Source organism: Bos grunniens, chromosome 25 (genome assembly GCF_055505025.1).
Source record: "Bos grunniens cultivar Pamir isolate PY7600 chromosome 25, Bosgru_T2T1.0, whole genome shotgun sequence".
In the NCBI taxonomy this organism is placed as follows: Eukaryota; Metazoa; Chordata; class Mammalia; order Artiodactyla; family Bovidae; genus Bos; species Bos grunniens.
The window spans coordinates 20,927,330-20,948,158 of NC_141189.1; the positions used below are offsets into that span (position 1 = coordinate 20,927,330).

The window sequence follows — 20,829 nt, forward strand, 5'->3', positions numbered from 1 at the left end:
GAATACTTAGTCTTTTTCTATTATGTAACAGACACCATTAGATGCTGTTATCATAGCCCTCTCCCATCAGTGTGATCACAGACCTTATTAAAAGGGGCTCCAAGTGCTTCTAATAATCTTTGCAAGATACTGGGCATGTGGAATCCATGGTTCCACCTCCTAGCTGCTGGACCTTGAGCACACGTCCTAACCTTTCCAAGTTTCATGCCCTCATATCTGCAATACGGTGACAATGACACCTACCTCATAGAGTTGTGAGAGTTAAGTGAGGTAATGCCTGGAAGGCCTTTAACACAGTTGCCTGGCTCTGCCGGAAGAGCTCAATGTTTTTTCCAGTGTATTTGAATAGTACAGGTTTTATAAAAAAGTATTTTAAATCCTAATATTCAAAAAGGTATTATTCTCTTCAGCATTTGGTACCTTGGGGGAGCTAAGTTCTATTCTTAAATAAATCATATTAAGTCAAAGTTAGCTCCCTTTCTTAAGCCTTGAATTTGGAGTTTTAATAGCAAACATACAAAGGTTATGCTTTGTGGCTTCAATTCAGAAATGTCAGCACATCAAACACACGTTCAGATACACACACAGAGACACTTACTCACACGGTGTAAAGGGCAATTGGCTTTGGAGGAGAATGTCACATGAACAGAATTGCAGCTCATTAAAGCAGTGCTTGACGCTTTTGACCTCAGCTACATAAACAGTGTTTTCAGATGACAGAATTACTAAGAAACCAAGTCCTGTGAGCACGACTGAGTCTCTGAAGCAGTTCGGCATTTAGACGCCCAGAAGATGCGAGTAACAGTATGCGATCCAGTAAGTAACCTCTGCGGTATTTTGGAAACAATATTAAATGAAAGGCTCAATAAAATACAGTGGGGGATAAGGGGCTCTGCTGGGTTTTTCTGTTTGCTTTTTAGTTTGCAAGATTCCAAGACTTTACAGATATGCAGATGCCTCAAAATTCTACAGAGCTTTACAAAAAGTGATGAGACTGGAGAAGAGGTAACCAGAGCAGAAATGATTGGCATCAGCCTGTTGTACGTGTGGGGCTGGAGTCTGAGAGCCTGACACCGAGGCTGGGAGGGAAGGAAGGAGGGGTGAGCAGGCTGATCACATCTAGATAGTAACCAATGGCCAGCTGGGATGAAAGGATGTAGGGAAAGGGTTCTTCTTAATGTCTATGTCCCACCCAGCTGTACTCAACTCCTGCCCAGAGTGAACCAATGATCAGATATATCTTAGAACAAGAATAGAGCCACATTTACCAGTGGGCAGATGGCTGTACACACCCTAGCGATGAAGGCTCTCTGGACTGTAACGAAACAGGACATCCTTGTTGCCCTGTTATTAACACTTTACTCTCCTTCTTCAATTTGCTGCATTGCCTGTTGGGCAAGTTGACCCAAGGGCTGCCTCCTGGGGCAGCTGCAGCCTCGAGCCCAAGGTCAGGGCCCCTTCCTTGTTTTCACAGTGAGCCCTGCATGAGGTGTCACAGACACCAGTGGACTTCACTCGCTCAGGTGTTTTGATTTAAAGACCTTATGCTAGCCTGGGCTTCTCTGGTAGCTCAAACGGTAAAGGATCTACCTACAGTGCAGGAGACCTGGGTTTGATTTCTGAGTTGGGAAGATCCCCTGGAGAAGGAAATGGTAACCCACTCCAGTTTTCTTGCCAGAAGAATCCCATGGACAGAGAAGCCTGGCTGGCTACAGGCCATGGGATTGCAAAAAGTCGGACACGAACGAGCAACTAACACACACATGCTAGCCTATCTTGCTAACATCTGTGAGACTATAGCACCTCATACTACAAATTCTCCAATAAAACATGCTCACCACAGAGTGGTCTCAATGCACCCTCCACTACAGCACAGCCACACTCCCAGCTGATCACCCAGTGGGAACTTCTGGTTACAGACCTTGGCACATGGAGCGTTCCATGTCATGACGTCATTCACATGGACCAGAAGTATAATCCACTGGATAACCATGCCCTGCTCTATGCCCTCAAGCTGGCACTCTGGACTCCAGAAGCTTCCATGACTATCCATTTCATCAGTTCACCCTACTTCTCACCAGGCCCAACACTCAGCCATCACTTTATACCTGAGGGCAATTATGCAGGTAGTCCGGAGTCTTCTTCATCCATTCCTTCCTGCCCCTGGGGTAATTACTGAGCACCCACCAGGTGCAAGGAACTGGAGAGGGACTGAGGAAGCCAAGATGAACCCAACTTGGAGGCTAGAACATCATCCTGTCCATGTGCTGAGCACCTCTCACCTGGGTCAGCAACCTACCCCTGTCCCCACAACAGGTCAGATCAAGCTATTTCTCTGCCCATCTTAGTTGGAGTAAAAGTCAAAGATCCTACAATGACCTGTACAATGTCTCCTCCCATGGCCTCTCTGATCTCATCTCCGTTTACTCTCTCCCTTGCCTGCTCAGCTCAGGCACCTGGACTCTCTGCTCCTTCCTAAATGTGCCAGGCAAGCTCCTGCTTCAGGGCCTTTGCATCTGTTAATACTACCAAATCACTTTCACCCCCAGATATACACATGGCTCACTCCCTCACCTTCTTCCCATCTTTGCTGAAATGTCACTTTCTCAGCGAGACTTTCCAACGACCCTATTTAAAACTGACCTCTCAGGGACTCCCCTGGTGGTCGAGTGGTTAGGAATCCGCCTTGCAATGCAGGGGATAAGGGTTTGATACCAGGTCAGGGAACTAAGATCTTATACATCTCGAGCAACTGAGGAGCCCACGCACTGCAACTACTGAGCCCTAGTGCCACAACTAAGACACAATGTAGTCAAATAAATAAATAGAGAAAATAAAACTGACCTCTCTGTGACCCAGCTCTCCAAGTGCCCACCCCTCCATAACGCTGATCAACTTCTAACAAACATACCCACTGATTTCTATGTTTATTATTTCCCTACTCTCTCTAGAAGATTAAGTTTCACAAGGGCAGAGATTTTTATTATTTTTACTGTTGTGTCTCTATGACCTAGAAGAGCACCTAACCTCAATAAACAGGTGATGAATGCATGATCCATAACACCCCCACTGGAGGACAGAACCAGATCACACCACTTCTCAACCCACTGCCGCACGACACACCCAGTCACATACTCAGCCCTTCACCCACAAACCAGCAGCTCCCACTCACCACACACTGACCCAGAAGACCCTGCCGGGCATCCCAAGTCACATACAAAGAACATTCTGTACTAAAGCTTATGCACCCCTTCAGCACAGCCTTCACCATGCTACATGGCACACCAATTACAACAGCATCTACCAGTCCACTCACTGGGTGGTGGCACCCCACAGAACCATGTCCTAGCCCCTGCTATTGCTGTGATCCAGTGGCAGTATCTCATCTGGGAGCATCATAGAAATGCAGCATCTCAGGCCCTGTTGTAGACTGGCTGAATCAGAACCCACATTTTAATCATACGTCCAAGAGACTCTGTGCGCATATTAACGTTTAACAAGCTCTGCTAGGCTACATCATGACGCCTGTGCCATTGGCTGGACAATGACAGGCTGTGGGAGTCACAGCCCTCCCCATCCAAAGTGCAACAATTCATGCATTGCATCATCAGATCTTTCATCACACAACCAAATGATGCTATGACAGATACAATTCAGTACCCAAATTATAGCCCTTTATAAATAGGGTAACTTACACAACAACCAATTTATTTGAGCTTCGCTGCTGGGCATGAGAAAAACCCCCTCTGTGCTCTAATAAATATCCCTAAAGAATCCAGTATGTTCCTCAGCACAGTGCACTGCAACATCTTATTTGACAGCCTTTCATTGAATCATTCATTTATTCAGTAAAAATTATTAAGCACCCGTTATGTGCTCAACATTATGCTAAGCATTGGGATCCAACACTGAAAAAGACAGTCTTTTGGTCTCGCCAGAAAGACAGACCTTACACTGAACAATTACGACAAAGTGTGATGAGTTTGTTGATAGGACTTTAGCAGATGATCTCTACTTGGCAATTGACAAGAGCTTCCCTGAGTGGGTGACAGTTTACTGATTTGATGAGGAGGAAGGAGGAAGGTACCAGGAGGGTTAGGGAGGGAGGGAGCATGGGACGGCTCCGGGGTTCCCAGGTGGCTGGCTCTGCATGGGCAGAGCCAGGAAGGGAAGGAAGGCACTTTGAGTTTGAGGAGCTGAATGACACTCAGCAATGCCAGTTCTTGAAGTTAGGAGCCTGGGGAGGCAGTAGAGGCTGGTTCAAGGAAGACTCTAAAAGCCATATATGCTGAGGAACAATAGACATTATCCCAGGGGCGGGCAGAGAGCCATTGATGGAGTGGAGTCGGGAGGGAGGGGGTTGGAGGGGGAGATTTAAGCAAGAGAATGACACAATCGGATGCACATTTAAAAAAAATTACTCTTGTACCCTGAAACAATACATGAAGCCAGTGTATTTCAGTAGTTTCCCATGATACCATGTGAACAGCTCCTGCCACAATAAAAGATGCACTGAGAACGACTTTTAAAAAATCCATTTAAAATTATTTTAATGAGCCTTCAATAATAGCACCCTTCACTGGTGTTTGAATATAATCCTCTGTTATTGCCCCGTGGTTTTTCTTTCTCTTGCTGCACTCTATTTAATAGCATGCATGAGTCAAGAACACTGACAGATACATGCACGCCTTTCAATATCCTGAGAAGCACATGGAACTCTGCACACACTCACCAGGGCCTTTCAGAAAGTGTGGGGAAAGGGAAAATGTGAAATCCTCAGGTGGGGGCTGGGGGCTCTAGGGCTGGCAACTGCTTTGTGAAAGGCACATACCCAAGTCGAATCGAATGAGTGTGTGATGTGTATACATTGTGCTGTGTTGTGCTTAGTCACTCAGACGTGTCCGACTCTTTGTGACCCCCATGGACTGTAGCCCACCAGGCTCCTCTGTCCATGGGGATTCTCCAGGCAAGAATACTAGAGTGGGTTGTCATGCCCTCCTCCAGGGGATCTTCCTAACCCAGGGATTGAACCCAGGTCTCCTGCATTGCAGGTCAATTCTTTACTGTCTGAGCCACCAAGGAAGCCCAAGAACACTGGAGTGGGTAGCCCATCCTTTCTCCAGGGGATCTTCCCAACCCAGGAATCGAACCGGGATCTCCCACATTGCAGGCAGATTCTTTACCAACTGAGCCACAAGAGAAGCCCAAGAACACTGGAGTGGGTAGCCTATCCTTTCTCCAGGGGATCTTCCTGACCCAGGGATTGAACTGGGGTCTCCTGTATTTCTGGCAGATTCTTTTCCAGCTGAGCTACCAGGGAAGTCCAGTGTATACATTATTATGTTTATTTTGAATTTACCCTAGGAATCAGAAATTCTTTATTCAGTGTCTTGTTTCCTTAGAGGTGATGGTAGAACATCTTGAAGTCTATAGCCCAGTCCAGTCACTGTACTTTGAAGGTCACTGTTAAGCCACACAAACATTTCAAGACATCAGCTGGCTGGAAACCATATCCAATACAGAACAGTTGAAGGATTCTATGGGTCATCACTAGCTGTTGTAACCATTTTGTGTTATCAATGATAAGAACAGCTCATTTTTCCTGAGCACCCTCTGTGGGCCAGGGTATTTATTCAAAGTATTTAACCTGCCAAAGTGGACTCTGGTTGTAAGTAATCAGCACTTATGGGACCCAGCTAAATATCAACCAGACTCTGCAAGATCTCTACCCTAGAGATTATAAACTGACAGCCACGTATGGTTCATGGGTGTTTTATTTGACTTGAGTTGCATTTAACTTTTAAAATGTTGTTGCTGATATGTTTTTTAAAATAGTGAGGTTTCATACAAAAGTCCTGAGGAGGATGCAGCAGTGCAGAGCCTGCATCTCCCATAGGACTGAGCTGGCTGGCCCCATGCCTGCCTCATAGAAGGTCCCCAAGGAAAGATCACTCTTACTTTCATGAATAAGATAAAAAGAAAATAATAATCAGTGATGATCCACAGGACCCTCCAATTGGTCAGCTGGAGATGAACACCCACCTGTTGAGCTTTGAGAACCACCAGCTCCCCCGTCTGCCCCTCTTTAAACCACTCCCACCTCCCTCACTGATATTACCTGCTTGGCCTCTGTAGCCATCTGAGTCTGTGACCTGTTCCTGGAAGGCACCTCTCCTCACTCAGACTGTGTAAAAACCACTGTCTCCCCCTTAAAGAGATTTCTCTCCCTGCCACGTTCCTTTGGCCTCTGTCTAGCTTCCCTGCAAGAGCTTTTGACCATGAACTCCACAGCAGTGAGTCCTAGACTGGAGCATTTATCAGATTCCCCTTGAGAGCCCCATGGCAAGGTTTCTGACTCAGGAGGTCTGGGGTGGGAGCCTGAGAATTTCATTCCTCAAGTTTCCAGGTGATACTGCTGGTCTGGGGACCACTCTTTGAAAACCACTGCTCTCTAAGCAAGGAATGAACCTCAAATGTCAGTGGTTCAATTCTGGCGGGGATGGGGGCATATACATCTCTCCTCTAGCCAAGTGGAGAGAGGCTGATCTGCATATTGAGACCTCATGAACAGCCCTGCAAAACCCAAATAGGGTGTGTGTGTCCCCTCAAGTTCCCAGTTTCCTGACTGGAGAACCCACTCTTGTCTTTAAGATTGCTTTTTGATCTTTTCTTACATATAATAAAAATGATGATACTGCCTATGACATGCAGGTGTACACACGAACCCCAAGTACACACATGGGCATTATCTTAGGGACTAGCACCAGCAGGACCCTCACTGCTCTGCCCCTTCAAAGACCCTGCACCCGAGACATTGACCAACAGGTGACATGTCGCTAACAAAAGTCATCATCAACTCTCCCAGAGTGCCTGCTGTGTACCGGTCATGTACTGAGTACTTTATGCATCATGACCCTCCCCTGATAGAGAAACTGTTGTCATCCCTGTATTACAGATGATGCAACAGAGGAGCAGAGAGGGGAAATGACTCCTTCAAGTTCTCCAGAGGTAAAGCAATCAAGAGATGGTTTATTGGATCCACTGTATTCATGAGAGTCAGACACGATTAGGAATACTGTGCTCAACCCTGTGTCTGCATTTCAAGATGGATGTTACTAACCTGGAGGACAATAGGTGACGTCATATGGGACATGCTTACAGGTGGACAAGGGGCGTGTTGAGCCCAGAAATTGCAGGTTTTGGAGTATCAGAGAAAGAAGCTCTGGTTGACAGAACAGGACTCAGTGATGGACATTCTGAGGAGGCTGATTTGGTATCGCTATACACACTGGCAACAATCAGAAGGACCACAATGTGGAACTCACTGCCCCTAAAGGACCCCAAGACTGAGCACCAGGAATTATCCAGAGAGAAACAGGACTCAGCAGGGATACTGTGAATCTAATCATTTGGGGTGTGCAGGGCTGGGAAGTGTGAGAAGCACCTGAGAGGCTTCCTTAAACTACATGCCCTTTGCCCCGGGGCATCCTGGTATTGCCTCTAATGGAGCCAGACTCTCGGAATCCTCATTTCCTCACACACTGGCTGAATGAACTTGGAGAGAGCACTCAATTTTTATGAGCTTCCATTTCCTCTTCCATGACGTGGAATGACAGCACCTGCGTAATATTTTGTTTTGAGGATTTGCTTAGATGCTATGTGTGAACTGCTTAATATGGCCAGGTAAGTGGCCATGAAATTAGTAATAATAATATCAAAACAAGCATCACTTTCACTATCATTTTTCACATCTGAGATCCTCATGACTTTTGGTTTTGATAACAACGTTTACGTTCAGCCTTACTACTTTTCAGCCTTAGCCAGCAGTTACAACCCATAATAAAGTCACCAGGTCTCCCCTGTACTTTAACAAAGAAACATCCTTCCAGTAGAATCACAGTCCTGATTAATCCAGGAGAAAACTCCTCCTCCCTGCTGAGTCCTTAGGGATGGAAGTGCTCCTGCATGCACACGACCTTGGGAAATGTGAGACTTTCACTCTTTCAACAATTCCCCGAGAGCCATATCCACACCCAGAGGCTCTGGGAGGGCTTTATGAGCACGCCAGCCTCTGCTTCAATCTGGTTCGCCTTGGGTGGGAGCTGGCTGGGCGTTCTGTCTTCTTTACTGACTCAGATGGAGTGTATATTTCAAAATTAAATTTAAATACTGTTGAGATAAACAACATGACCTTTTCAATGTCAGTTTGAAGAGAAAATGACACAGTTGAACCAAGGAAAGACCGAGGGCAAAATTAGATTCTTTATCACAGTCCAAAAATGGACCTGAACTCGGCTCACCCAAAAGCCATTCCCCCAAAGCTGCCAGCTCAGACGGCTACAATAATTGAATCAATAAAACAAAAACACAACATCCATGGTCTTTCCCGCATATATCGAGGCTGTGCGGGCGGAAATCTCCATTTTTGTACCCGCTGCCTTTGAGTATAAATATGAACACTTATAGACATGTTCATCGAGGTCCACCCCTCGGAGGGCACCACGGGCACACACATCGGAGAGAGGAAAAGAGCCTGTTACGACGTGGACCCAAAAAACGTTATGATGTGGACCCAACCGCCTTTAGAGAACGGTTTACTTACGGCTTTCGGCTTATATGGGGGCTGAATCTCTTTGCGTTCAAGTTTCTCCCAGTCAATATACCGGAAAAATGCATGCTCTTTGATGTCACGTTCACCTTCAGGTCCACAACCCAGACGTTTGCCTGGGTGTTTGGTCATCAGCTTCAAGAGAAAGAGAAATGTAGAATGAATTTCAGAAGAGGAAATGTGGGACTCTCAGAAATGATCGCTCCTATGAATGAGGGAAGACAGCGCAAAGAAGACTCCCAACTAAATCTTTATTTTTGGCTTTTCATCCCAGCAGTAATTTCCCAGCCAGGTCTTTCTAATAGGAGGACCCAACAAAAGTGTCTGCTGCTCCCGGTCCCAGAGCAAAGTCCATTACAGTTAATCACACTTCAGCCTGACTGTGGCCCTGAACTTCAAGTCAGAAATATCACATGGTGCGTTTTGATTTAAGAATGACTTCTACGCAATTACTGATGCATTTAATGAGAACAGTTTCAATATCTTCAAATTCTCCTCCTGCTACCACGAGGAAATGGGAGTTTGACCAAAGCAAAGGGCACGTTCATTCAGATAATGTTTGCATTTCTCAGTAAAGCGCTTGTGAAAATGACAAGACAGAAGAAAAAATATTAGTCAAATGGACCCAAGTTTCAAGTAATTACTTTCCAAAAGCTCATTAAATAGTCAAAACCTAGCCCAGCTCATTTCCCTTGTATCACACATTACACTAAACTCCGCTGAGGTTTCTTTGGTGTCCCATTTAAATTACTTAATTATCAAAACCCTCCATCTTTGGGTCTCTGAGCCAGAGCTAAATAATAAGATGAATAGACGCTCTAAGATGAAACCAGACAGGCTCCCTCTTGTAAATGAGTCCAAAGCAGCAGGAAAATATCTCTGATCTCAAGACTTAAGCAAATGCACAGAGAGTCAAGACGGAGGAGTTGATGATTAATTTTTTAAAAAAGAAAGATCAGCAAGAGGCCATCAAAAGAAGAAGCAAGACGATTGAAACATACAAGACCATGAAGCTTCCTGGAGTTGACTTGACACCAAGAAGCCCATGATGTCAGACTCCTCAGGTTTTTGCCCAGGGCTTGAGGATTATGGGGGGAAGGGATGAATTCAGCAATTCACACCTACTCTGTTGGACTTTCAGCTCAGCCTGATTCTTGCTACAGATAATCTGTCATCAGAAACTACCCTCCTACACCCCCACACACAGAGAAGCACATACTTTCCACACATGCTTTATCTTCCAGGGGAAAAATAACCCTGCACTTCTGTTTCTAAGCTACTTCTTTATAAATTTTATGGCTAGTCTTACCCGAATCTCACAATGACCCAACGAGTTGGGTGTTTTAATTTTTCCCCCCCTGAGTGACAAGGCAATTGACACTCAGAGGGTTAAGCAACTGGCAAGGACTCACAGAGACAGTAGATGGCAGAGCTGGGATTGGATCTCACCTCTGCTGACCTCTAAAATTTGGACATTTAGAGACACAGATTCCATGTGGTTCCCCAGGGATGATCTGTGGTCTCACTTGGTCAGGAAAAGTTTAGGGAGGGCAAGGAAATTGGGCCGAATCTTGACTTTTGTGTAGGATTAGAATGGGAGGAAAGAAAAGGTTACGAGGCCTTGGTTAGCACAACCAGCAACCCTATCCACAACAGCTTCCGGGACTTCCCCGGTGGCTCAGTGGTAAAGAACCTGCAGTCAATGCAGGAAATACGGGTTCAATCCCTGGTCTGGGAAGATCACACATGCTGCGGAGCAACTAAACCTGTGTGCCGATACTACTGAGCCTGTGCTCTAGAGCCCGAGAACTGCAACTGCAGAGCCCACGAGTCATAACTACTGAAGCCCATGCACCTAGAGCCCATGCTCCACAGCAAGACAAGCCACTCCAGTGAGAAGCCAGTGCACTGCAACTGGAGAGCAACCCCACTCACCCCAACTAGGGAAAAGCCCGGGCAGCAACGAAGACCCAGCACAGCCAAATAAATAAATTAAATTATATATAAAAAAAATAACAGCTTCCGTGTCCTAAGCACTTCCTGTGTGCCCGGGCTCACAGCTATTATCCGTTACTCTTTCATCTTCACAACATTAAGGCCTCAGAAACTATTATCCTCATTTTCCACATAAAGACACTGGGTCCAGAGAAGCAGGCATCTGCCTAAGATCACCCAGCTAAGTAGCAGAGCTGCGCTTTGAACAGATCAGCCTGACCCAGAGTCTTGAAGCTCCATCTTATAGTTCCTTATTGTTTTCACCTTAATGTATGGCCAACTGGGGCTTCTGTCTGCTTTAAGTTTATTCAAAGGGGGAGTGGTGATCTGAGCAAACTGTATACTAATTTTTCTTATGGTGGAAAATAGGGTCTTTAATGGGATGGATAACAGCAGTCCCCAACCTTTTTGGCACCAGGGACCAGTTTAAAGGAAGACATTTTTTTCCTCTGACTGGGGTGGGGGCGTGGTTTGGGGATGATTCAAGTGGATTATAATTATATAATTATGAGTGCACTTCACTCATTATTATTACATCAGGTCTACTTCAGATCATCGGGCATTAGATCTTGGAAGTTGGGGACCCCTAGATAAGCGGACATTTTCAAATGGAATGAGACTTTTTTCAAAAACCTAGCTCACTTTCCATGTAAATAGGAGAATGCTAGGCGAAGGAAAACCACTGCAGAAACACCCCAGCACTAACTAATGCGAGGCTGTGCTCAGCTCTTGCACGCTGAGCTCCGGCGCCCGAAGCCAGCCATGCAGACAGCTGGACTTAATCACTCTTCCGATCTCTGATCACCTCCCAGACGCATCCCGTGGGGCCCACGGTTCAGGAGGAAGCATTTGGCTGTTCACTTGAGCATCACTCCTTCTCTGGAGCATCAACCTTGAAGAAAAAGCCCACACGGGCCTCAGCCAACTCAACTCAGAAAGGTCCCCAAACCCAATAGTAAGAAAGTCACCCTCGCTAATCCTGAAGGTTATGGGTCTGAAATTAATAGAAATCTGCTCTACCAGGGAAACTGCTAATTGGAGCTGAAGCTGAATGCAGCTGACCTGGAAAACCCTTTTCTCCATGACCCACTTAGAACCCCAGCTGTCTAGGCAGGCAGGGCTGTGAAGGGGAAAGTCCTGAACATGCATGGAGCACCTACTATGTGCCAACACTATGCGAGGAGATTCCTCTTCTGTTACCTCATCATTTAACACACTTCCAAAATTCTGCATAGTGAGGATTATTATTCCATCTTCGGAGATAAAGAAACAGAAGCCCACAGATGCAAAGTAATATGCTCAAGACTGTGCACCTAGGAAGCGGAAGGGTTGAAATGTACAAATAGTCTTGAATTCCCAAACCCCCCACTTTAAAAATCCAAGGCACAGGGAATGCAAACTTGAATATCAAGAGGAGGTTAGCGTGTAACATGGAAGTGCCAGCGTTAGTAACAGCAGGAGTTGTAACCCGAGGGTTTTGGAACAGAGTGACAGACTCTCAATTGAGTTCCTTGTATTAACTCATCTCCTGATCAGAGAACCCTGTGTGCGGTCCCATACGTGTGTCCCCAATCTGCAGATGAGGTAGAACAGCTTTCCGGCTGTCACAGGGTTGAACTCACACTTGAACTCAGATGCGGGTTTCTGCCCAGAAAAATCAGGAGAGGAGAGGACACATTCTTATCTGAAGGACAGACCGGCTTCTAATACAGCTGACGGATGCCTTCCAGGAATGACAGACCAGCGTGGAGAGATCAGACTTTTTTGAAAGAAACTGGAAAGCTGAATGTTAGAGGAAATCCCCTGATCTTTAAAGGTCGCCATTTTTCTTTTTTTTCCCTCCAGTGATTTTATTTCTTTGTTTTTATTGGACTATTACTGCTTTACACAGTTGTGCTAGTTTCTGCTGTACAATGAAGAGAATTGGCTATATGTAGACATATATATCCCCTCACTCTTGGACCTCCCTCCCATCCACCCCCATCTAGGTCATCACAGAGCACCGAGCTGAGCTTCCTGTGCTTTATAACAGGTTCCTGCTAGCTATCTGTTTTACACATGGGAGCGATACGTGTCAATCCTAATCTCCCAAGTCACCCCACCCTCTTCCCTCCCTGTGTCCACATATCCATTCTCTAATGTTGGTAACTATTTAACCAACTAAGAGCTCCCTCTCTCCCCACCCTGTATCAACTCATCTCCTGATCAGAGAACCCTGATCGCATGGGCAGTCCCATATATGTATCCCCAATCTGCAGAAGAGGTGGAACAACTTCCCGGCTGTCATAGGGTTAATAATGCTCAGACTTGAACTCAAATGCAGATTTCTGCCCAGAAAAATCAGGAGAGGAGAGGACACATTCTTATCTGAAGGAAAGACTGGCTTCCAGTACAGTCTCTCCCCCTCTCCCCATCCTGTATGATGACTGTAGGGGTTTGCCCTGGCCTTGTTCTATGCCCTCTCTTTGCCAAGGGCCTTGTTTAAGCTCCTCATGAACAGCTCAGCTGGTAAAGAATCCACCTGCAATGCAGGAGATCCCAGTTTGATTCCTGGGCCAGGAAGATCCCCTGGAGAAAGGATAGGCTACCCACTCCAGTATTCTTGGGCTTCCCTGGTGGCTCAGACGGTAAAGAATCAGCCTGCAACATAGGAGACCTGGGTTTGATCCCTGGGTTCGGAAGATCCCCTGGAGGAGGGCATGGCAACCCACTCCAGTATTCTTGCCTGGAGAATCCCATGGACAGAGAATCCTGGTGGGCTACAGTCCATAGGGGTCACAAAGAGTCAGACACGACTGAGTGACTAAGCAAGCACATGAACCTCTCCACGCCCTGTACCTCCCCTTCCCTCTTCCTGCCTCATACCTACGAAAACTATTTTCAAACTATAAATTTTGAGATGTTAGGGACTGAGATGAATTCACATATGTCTTCCCCAGGGATATTTGCATCCTAACCTATGCAGCTGACACACAAGCTTAGGTGATTCTCAGAGTGGGAATTCAGGCGGCATGACAAGGTGCTTCTAGATCGAGGTTGGCCCAGGTGTTATAAACCTCCTGAGTTCAGCTTTCCTTCACTCAGGCCAGCTCACATGCCATGTGATGGGTTAGGAAGGGCAGAGTTGGGTTGGGTAACGAGAAATCTGCAAACACCATGAGGATCTAGAACCAGCAGCCCTGGTTTATCCGGACACACAGGTGGGCACGCTCCAACCCTGAGCCGTGCTGGCACTGCTGACTGCTGGGAAGGAAAACTTCATAAAGGCAGCATCCCTGAGCCCTGTTCTCTGGGGTCTCACAGTGTTCCTTTCATTCTTTCATCAGAGTTGAAGACTTACCATATTTGAATAATAAAAGGCAGTGGTTTTTAAGCAACACGGTGACTTTTTCACAGTACAGATAGATGCTAAACTCAGTTTCTAGGGGGGAGGCTGAGGTGTGTGCCTTTGAAAAAAGCACCACAGGTCATCCTGATGGTGCCAACGGGGAGGACCACTGGTCTCCAGGTATTCACCCATGTCATTGTGAGCATGTCCTGGCCAAACACAAAAAACAAAACCAAGCAATCCTTACCCAAAACAGGTGTCCTGTTTTGTTCACAGGTAAATTTGCATACATCACTATGTACAAACTTGCAAACTTTTCAGTCATTTGTGGGTTAGGGGGAGAGTAGGGGTTGGGAGACACTCAATTTGGGTCAACTTATCTAGCGGATCCCTTAAACTCAATACTGTGATTATTTTCTTAGGACAAAAGGCACACGCTCTTACTATTAACTAAACTCGTAGGCCCCAGCACTGAGTGAGGCTGACTGGTCATGTCGTACCCCTCTTGGGTACCTTCCCCGGGTTCCAGCTCTTTGGCAAAGTTTCTGGGCTCCCCACCTCATTCATTCCATAAGCCTTCCTCTGTGCTGGCCTAGAGCCTGGAGCCCAGCCACATGCTGTTGCAGGCAGGCCTCTATGGTGTTTCTGTGTGAGTTAGAAGAAAGCTCCCTTTCCTCTGGGAGGCAGCAGGTCTGTTCCGGGCTCACAGGCTGGCCAGTGGACCAGGGGTGGAGTCTGACCTCCACTACCCTCCCCCGCCCAGGCGCAGCATCCTTGTGCAGGGCACGACCCGCACCCCTGCACCCCTGTGGGTGGTGGTCCTGGCTGCCAGCTTTAAGGGGCTCACTCACCCCTTTGCAGATGGCCACAGCTTCCTTGGACATGGACTTCGGATAAGCCACGTTGTGTTCCATGATGGACTGGAAGAGTTCATCCTCGTCCTCCCCTTCAAACGGTGCCTGCGGAGCAGAGCGCAGGGTGGGAGGAGTCCTGCAGGAACTATACCCCCCACCAACTGCCCCAAACCAGCGTGCCCAGCTCCCTGGGGTCCACAGCCAAGCCATACCCAGGGCTTCCAGGAAGAGGATAAGGAAATAGGGTCAATAGACGAGGGTAACCCCAAGGTCATGGAAATTACAGAGGTTCAGAGCTGTGAGCTGGTATCCGGCTGACACTCTCAAAGAAACCACGGGGATGGGGGTGGGGGAGGACTTTCCTTACAAGTCACTTAAAATTCAATTACCTGCCCAGCCAACATCTCATACAGCAGGACGCCAAATGCCCACCAATCCACGGACTTCCCATAGGGCTGATAAGCAATTATCTGGAAAACAGAAGGCATCCGTCAGGGAGATGTGCAGGTTCTTGCAGTGGCTGAGAATGAATATACACTTCTCTTACAATAAGAGTGGAGCATCCCTGGGGCTGGCGGGGGTAGGGGGAGAGTTCTTCCTTTGCCTGACACCCGCCCGTTGTGAAAGATTAAATTGGCCGTCACAGTTCCAGATGTGGGCCTCTGTCTAAAGGAGTGAACAGGGAGTCCAGTGTCCACCGAAGCTATTTCTTTACCTTAAGAAGATGGATATCCTTTACAGAGATACCTGCAGGCGGGGAAGGCATCTGTGTATGTCACATTGCCTTTTCAAAGCACTTAGTACGGCTATTTTTAATTTTTAATACAGTCAGCACAGCATTTTAAAGGAGAAAACTTGTCTTTCTTTCTCATGATAAAAGTAATAACATTTACACAACAATGTGACCATATGTAAGACTACTGAACTGTATGCTTAGAAATGGTTAAGATGGTGATGTGTTTTTTTGCCACAATTAAAAAATTTTTAAGTTAAAAAATGTAATAGCAGTTATTATTATTTATTTAAAATATAGATATAATATGAGAATACAATTAAAACAGTTCTTTATCAAGAGAGACATTATGATTGATATTTGGTCTATTTTCCTCTAGATTTTTGTCTATTAATATATATTAAACTTTGTGTGTATGAATGTACTTTACATAAATACTTTAATATATGGAACTTTAATACAGCATTTTATTTATTTAGAATTACCATGCTAATATCTGTACATCAACATAACCAGCTTTTTCACCTCTGCATAATGTTCCATTGGTTGGATATACCAAAATCTATTTCATCAATACCCAACTGATTAGGTTTCTTCCATGCAATTAGATATGTGGACATCTGTCCAATTTTCTTTCCTTAAGATAAACTCCTAGGAGGAGAACTGGTGAATCAAATGGTATATGTAGTTTTAAAGGTTTTCATACTTATGACCAAATTGCCAGAGCATGGTAAAGCCTAGAACAGCTGTGTGACCATCCATTAGGATGTGAGTGAAGTAGCTCAGTCGTGTCCGACTCTTTGCAACCCTGTGGACTGTAACCTACCAGGCTCCTCTGTCCATGGCAAGAATACTGGAGTGAATTGCCATTTCCTTCTCTAGGGGATCTTCCTGACCCAAGGACGAAACCCAGGTCTCCCGCATTGGAGGCAGACGCTTTAATCTCTGAGTCACCAGGGAAGCCCCCCTCTTAGGATATAGGGGTGAAAACTAACTATCAAAGGGATTAGTTAAGGAGTTAGGGATCAACATGTACACACTGTTATATTTTAAATGGATAACCAACACGGACCTACTATATAGCACAAGGAACTCTGCTCCATGTTATGTGGCAGCCTGAATGGGAGGGGAGTTTGGGGGAGAATGGATACATGTTATATGTATGGCTGAGTCCCTTCGCTGTTCACCTGAAACTATCACACCATTGTTAATCAGCTCTACCCCAATACAAAATAAAAAGTTAAAAAAAAAAAAAAAGGGATTAGAAGGTGATACGGCAAAGGTTAAGGGGTTGAGGACTGAGGGCCACACAGTCCAGAGTTGGAATCCTGACTGCTGTTGCCCAGCCTGTGACCCCGGGTGACGTCACTTAATGTCTCTAGGTCTCAGTTTCTTCATCTACAAAACCAAGTGTATAATAATATCTATGTCACAGAGTTTTAATAGGATGAAAGAGAAATACGTGCCTCTCATATATTATGCCCTCAAAATGTCAGCTATGACTTGAAAGTTCTCTAATTCAGTGATAGTTGGTTTTATTCAACAAATGTGTCTGAGCAAGCTTGGTTATAAAGCTTGGCTATAAGTCTGTTTGTCCACCTCCATCTCCCACCTTGGCGTCTGCCCTGAAATCACAAGTGTCCTCTGAGGAGAACTGCTTGCAATGGATGAAGGAAAGCTTTCTGTGAGAACACTTATTGAAAGTGTTTTCACACTTTTAAAGTACTTCATGTCTCTTTTGATCCTCATGACAACCTAACAAGTTAATCCTTTTACAAAGGGAAATAGAGCCTGGGAGGTGAAAGAAGTTGCCAGAAGCGAGGGGCTTAGTTAATGGCAAAGCAGGGGGAAACCTGACCTGCAGTTTATTCCTCCCACCAGCAGGTTGCGGGCTGCAGGCTGGAGGAGGAGGCAGTTTCCCCCGTAACACAACTTGGGGCTTTACCAGCATCCAAGAATCTTTGAAAACCACACATGTGGGGGTCCATGCTGCAGTGATTCTGATTCCATTCATCTAGGGTGATGCCTGGCCATCCCCATTTTAAAAGCTCCCCAGGGACTTCCCTGACCATCCAGTGGTTAAGACTTTGAGTTTCCAATGCAAGGGTTCAATCCCTGGTTGGGGAACTAAGATCCTGCGTGCTGTGTGGAGGGGGGAAAATTAATTAATTAAAAAAATAACAAAAACTCCCCAGGTGATGGTAAAGGGCAGCAGGCCTTGTGAACCAGAGATCACTGAACTCACAGCAGATCAAGGAACTGTATCTGATATCCTCACTAATTAACACAATGATAATAAAGCAATGTATGTCACAAAGGGAAAACGGCATTGGGTCCTAATAAAGAGTTAAGTGCTCAAAGGATTACTTTTCAATTCCTTAAGTAATACACAAATACATTTGCCTTGTGCAAAGATAAAACGGTATACAGATTAAGATTTACAACGGCCTTATCCTCAGAGGTAACCAGTGTTGTAAAACCAGTCTGGAATCTTCATGCATCTTCTATACTTCTGCACGCATATCTACATACTTGTAAGAAACATATAGCAGTGTTCTGTGTATTGTTATTTACCATAAATGGCATCATACTGTATTTATCATTCTGTAACTCGATTTTTTCCTCTCAACAATGTTTCAATATCTGCATATACATCTCATTCACTTTTTGAATTGAGGCTTAATAGTATTCCACACTAAGGAGGTCATGGCAACCTGCTCCAGTATTTTTGCCTGGAGAATCCCATGGACAGAGGAGCCTGGTGGGCTACAGTCCGTGGGATGGCAAAGGGTTGAACACGACTGAGCAACTAAGCACAGCATAGTATTCCATACTGTAAATCATTCAGTCTATTGCCCATCCCTTGATTAACAAACACTGTTCAAGTTAGTACAGACAGGTGTGCTCTGATCTTTATAACGGTTGCATAATATTTCTTAATATGAATTGCAACTCTTTTCCTTCACTGGTAGTTACTGAGACTGTGTCCTATTTTTCATTATTAAAAATAGTGCTGCAACAAAGAAAGGACTTTGAAGACATATCCTTCCGAGTATGGTGTGTGTTTGTGTGTCTGTGTGTGTGTGTATGTTGCAAACTAGATTCCTAAAAGAGGAAGAGTTTTGGTAACAGAGTAGGCAGGTTTTCAATTTAGTGCCAAGCTACTTAGTGACAGGGGTCCTCCCATCATCATTGTTATATATGAAGCCTTAACAGTCGAGAAGAGAGGAATTCGAGACTGTCCATTTCCAAGACTCTATGCCAAGCTCGCAGTTCCTTTCCATAAAAATCCAGTAACAGATTGCAGGATGCCACCTTCCTGAGCACCAATTCAGAGGAAAAGGGAGGCTATCATCTGGCACAAGTTTTTGTACCATGACACGTTGGGGAAATCCATTCTGCAACTGACCGCTTCCTCTGGGAAGGGAGGGGTAGGCACTAAAATAAATCTTCACACTTTCATTTATATCTTAATCACAGGAAGAAAAAAGCTGAGTCTTTTAGGATTCAGCACAACTACCTTATACCTATGCACACACGGACCCTGTGTCATACATCTGTCCCGGGAATCAATCTCTCTCTTTCTTACTCCTTCTCTGCCTTTCCGTCTCCCCTGAACACACGTTTCAGTGGCATAATTAGGAGGTATCATATGGCCATGAGCCACAGCAGCTTGACGAAGAATCTTACTGATGTGTGGTGGATGGTTCTTTTGAGTTTTATTTAAATTTTCTCCCAAACCTTGATGTATTTTGGGTCTGCGCTTCTGGGATGTGTGCTAAGTTAATTTACATGTGTGATCTCAAAGGAACGATTTAGTCTAGGAGATGGACCAGCCTGAGGTCCTGCTTGTCTGGTACCCCTAGGACCTCTCCCACCTAAGGCTCAGGGAGGACATCAGCACAACGCAGACACGCCTGAGGGGTTGGCGTCAGCTCACCTCGGGGGCGATGTAGTCTGGGGTGCCGCAGAAGGTCTTAGTTGTCACCCCATCCCAGATGTTCTCCTTACACATGCCAAAATCAGCGATCTTGATGTGGCCCTCGGAATCCAGCATCACATTGTCAAGTTTCAGGTCACTGTGGGGACACAGATTCAGGGGCTGAATTAAATGCTATTTCTTTTGAGTCAACCAACATCCACTCACTACAGGCAGAACACTGTACCATGCCTGGTGGGGGCACAGCAGTGAGTACAACCCAGTCCTTACCCTCCAACAGCTTATGATCTGGCAGGGAGACACGAGGGTCTGCAAACCTCTGTGCTTCTCTTTTCCTGCAGCGGCAACTGTGCCAAGTGTCTCGGGAGGATGCAATGAGACAGCAACTCTGAGAAGAGCGATCCACAGACAGCTAAATAAAACAGAAGCTTCCTCCATCTGGGCAGAGCATCCACAGAAGTGTCCTTTATCTGGGGGCATCTCTAGAGTTGACCTTTGCAACATCAGGATCCCTTACATTTCATAGGAAGGTTTTATACAAAACTATCATTTAAAAAATATCTCTGAAGAGCATGAAGAAAAAAAAAAAAAAACTGATTGAGATCATCTTGTTTACCACCAAGTACCCCAAGCTCCCCTAAGCCAGTTTCTAGGTCATGAACCCAGGGGTTTCTACTGATTTCCAATCAAAAAATATTTGTTGCCCACCTACTTTGTGACAGACACTATGCTTGGAGATAAGTATATTATGAACAAGATAATCAAGCATCTTGCTCTTATTCAGATTAAATTCTAGTAGAGGGATAAAGTCAATTACCAAGTATTCAAATCTACAAGCATGCTTCTTGTAGCTTCTGATGAATGATATGAAGGAAATAAAAAGAATGATGAGGTGGACAGGAACGGGGGGAGGTTACTGTAACAGAGAATCAGGAAGGTGTCACCTTCAAAGAGTGATGCCCTAAACAACACAGGCTCCACTCTCATTCTATTTCATCTGTGTTGATGGGGAGAGTTTGATGTTTGGGGACCCTTGCACATTTCCAGCATATCTGATGACTACAATATCATTACACTTTCCTCCTCCCTTAACACTGATTCCAAAGTCATCACTTGGGTGTTTCAGCACCCATAAGTAGGTATGATCTATGGGCCAGACTTCCTCAATCCCATTAGAAATCCAACTTCCTCAGAGGTTAAGGAATCTACCATTCAATTCAGATCTCTCCCTCAAATCGCCTTTGCTTGCTGGTGGACATCTGTGGCTCCACCTATTCTAGTATCTTGGGGTAAGAACATCCTAATATTTCTTTGAAGAAACAGCTTCCCTGATTCTCAAGCCATATGAAGTTGGTGATGCTGATCTTAACT

At 45.5% G+C, this 20,829-nt stretch overlaps 1 protein-coding gene and 1 long non-coding RNA gene across 3 annotated transcripts in view; one reads left to right on the forward strand and one right to left on the reverse strand.

Moving 5' to 3' along the window:
* PRKCB (protein kinase C beta) overlaps positions 1-20,829 on the reverse strand; it is a 374,895-nt gene that overhangs the window by 19,031 nt on the left and 335,035 nt on the right. For both annotated transcript variants that reach the window (XM_086376807.1, XM_086376806.1), the window contains exons 13-16: positions 19,459-19,597; positions 15,175-15,255; positions 14,783-14,890; positions 8,603-8,743 (exon numbers count right to left, since the gene is read on the reverse strand). In XM_086376807.1, the coding sequence (XP_086232933.1) occupies positions 8,603-8,743; positions 14,783-14,890; positions 15,175-15,255; positions 19,459-19,597 (469 nt within the window). The remainder of the gene's footprint in view (positions 1-8,602; positions 8,744-14,782; positions 14,891-15,174; positions 15,256-19,458; positions 19,598-20,829) is intronic.
* Positions 712-8,755, forward strand: LOC147345244 (uncharacterized). Its single transcript, XR_015155019.1, has 2 exons — positions 712-816; positions 6,956-8,755. It is a non-coding gene; the product is annotated as an uncharacterized LOC147345244 (long non-coding RNA).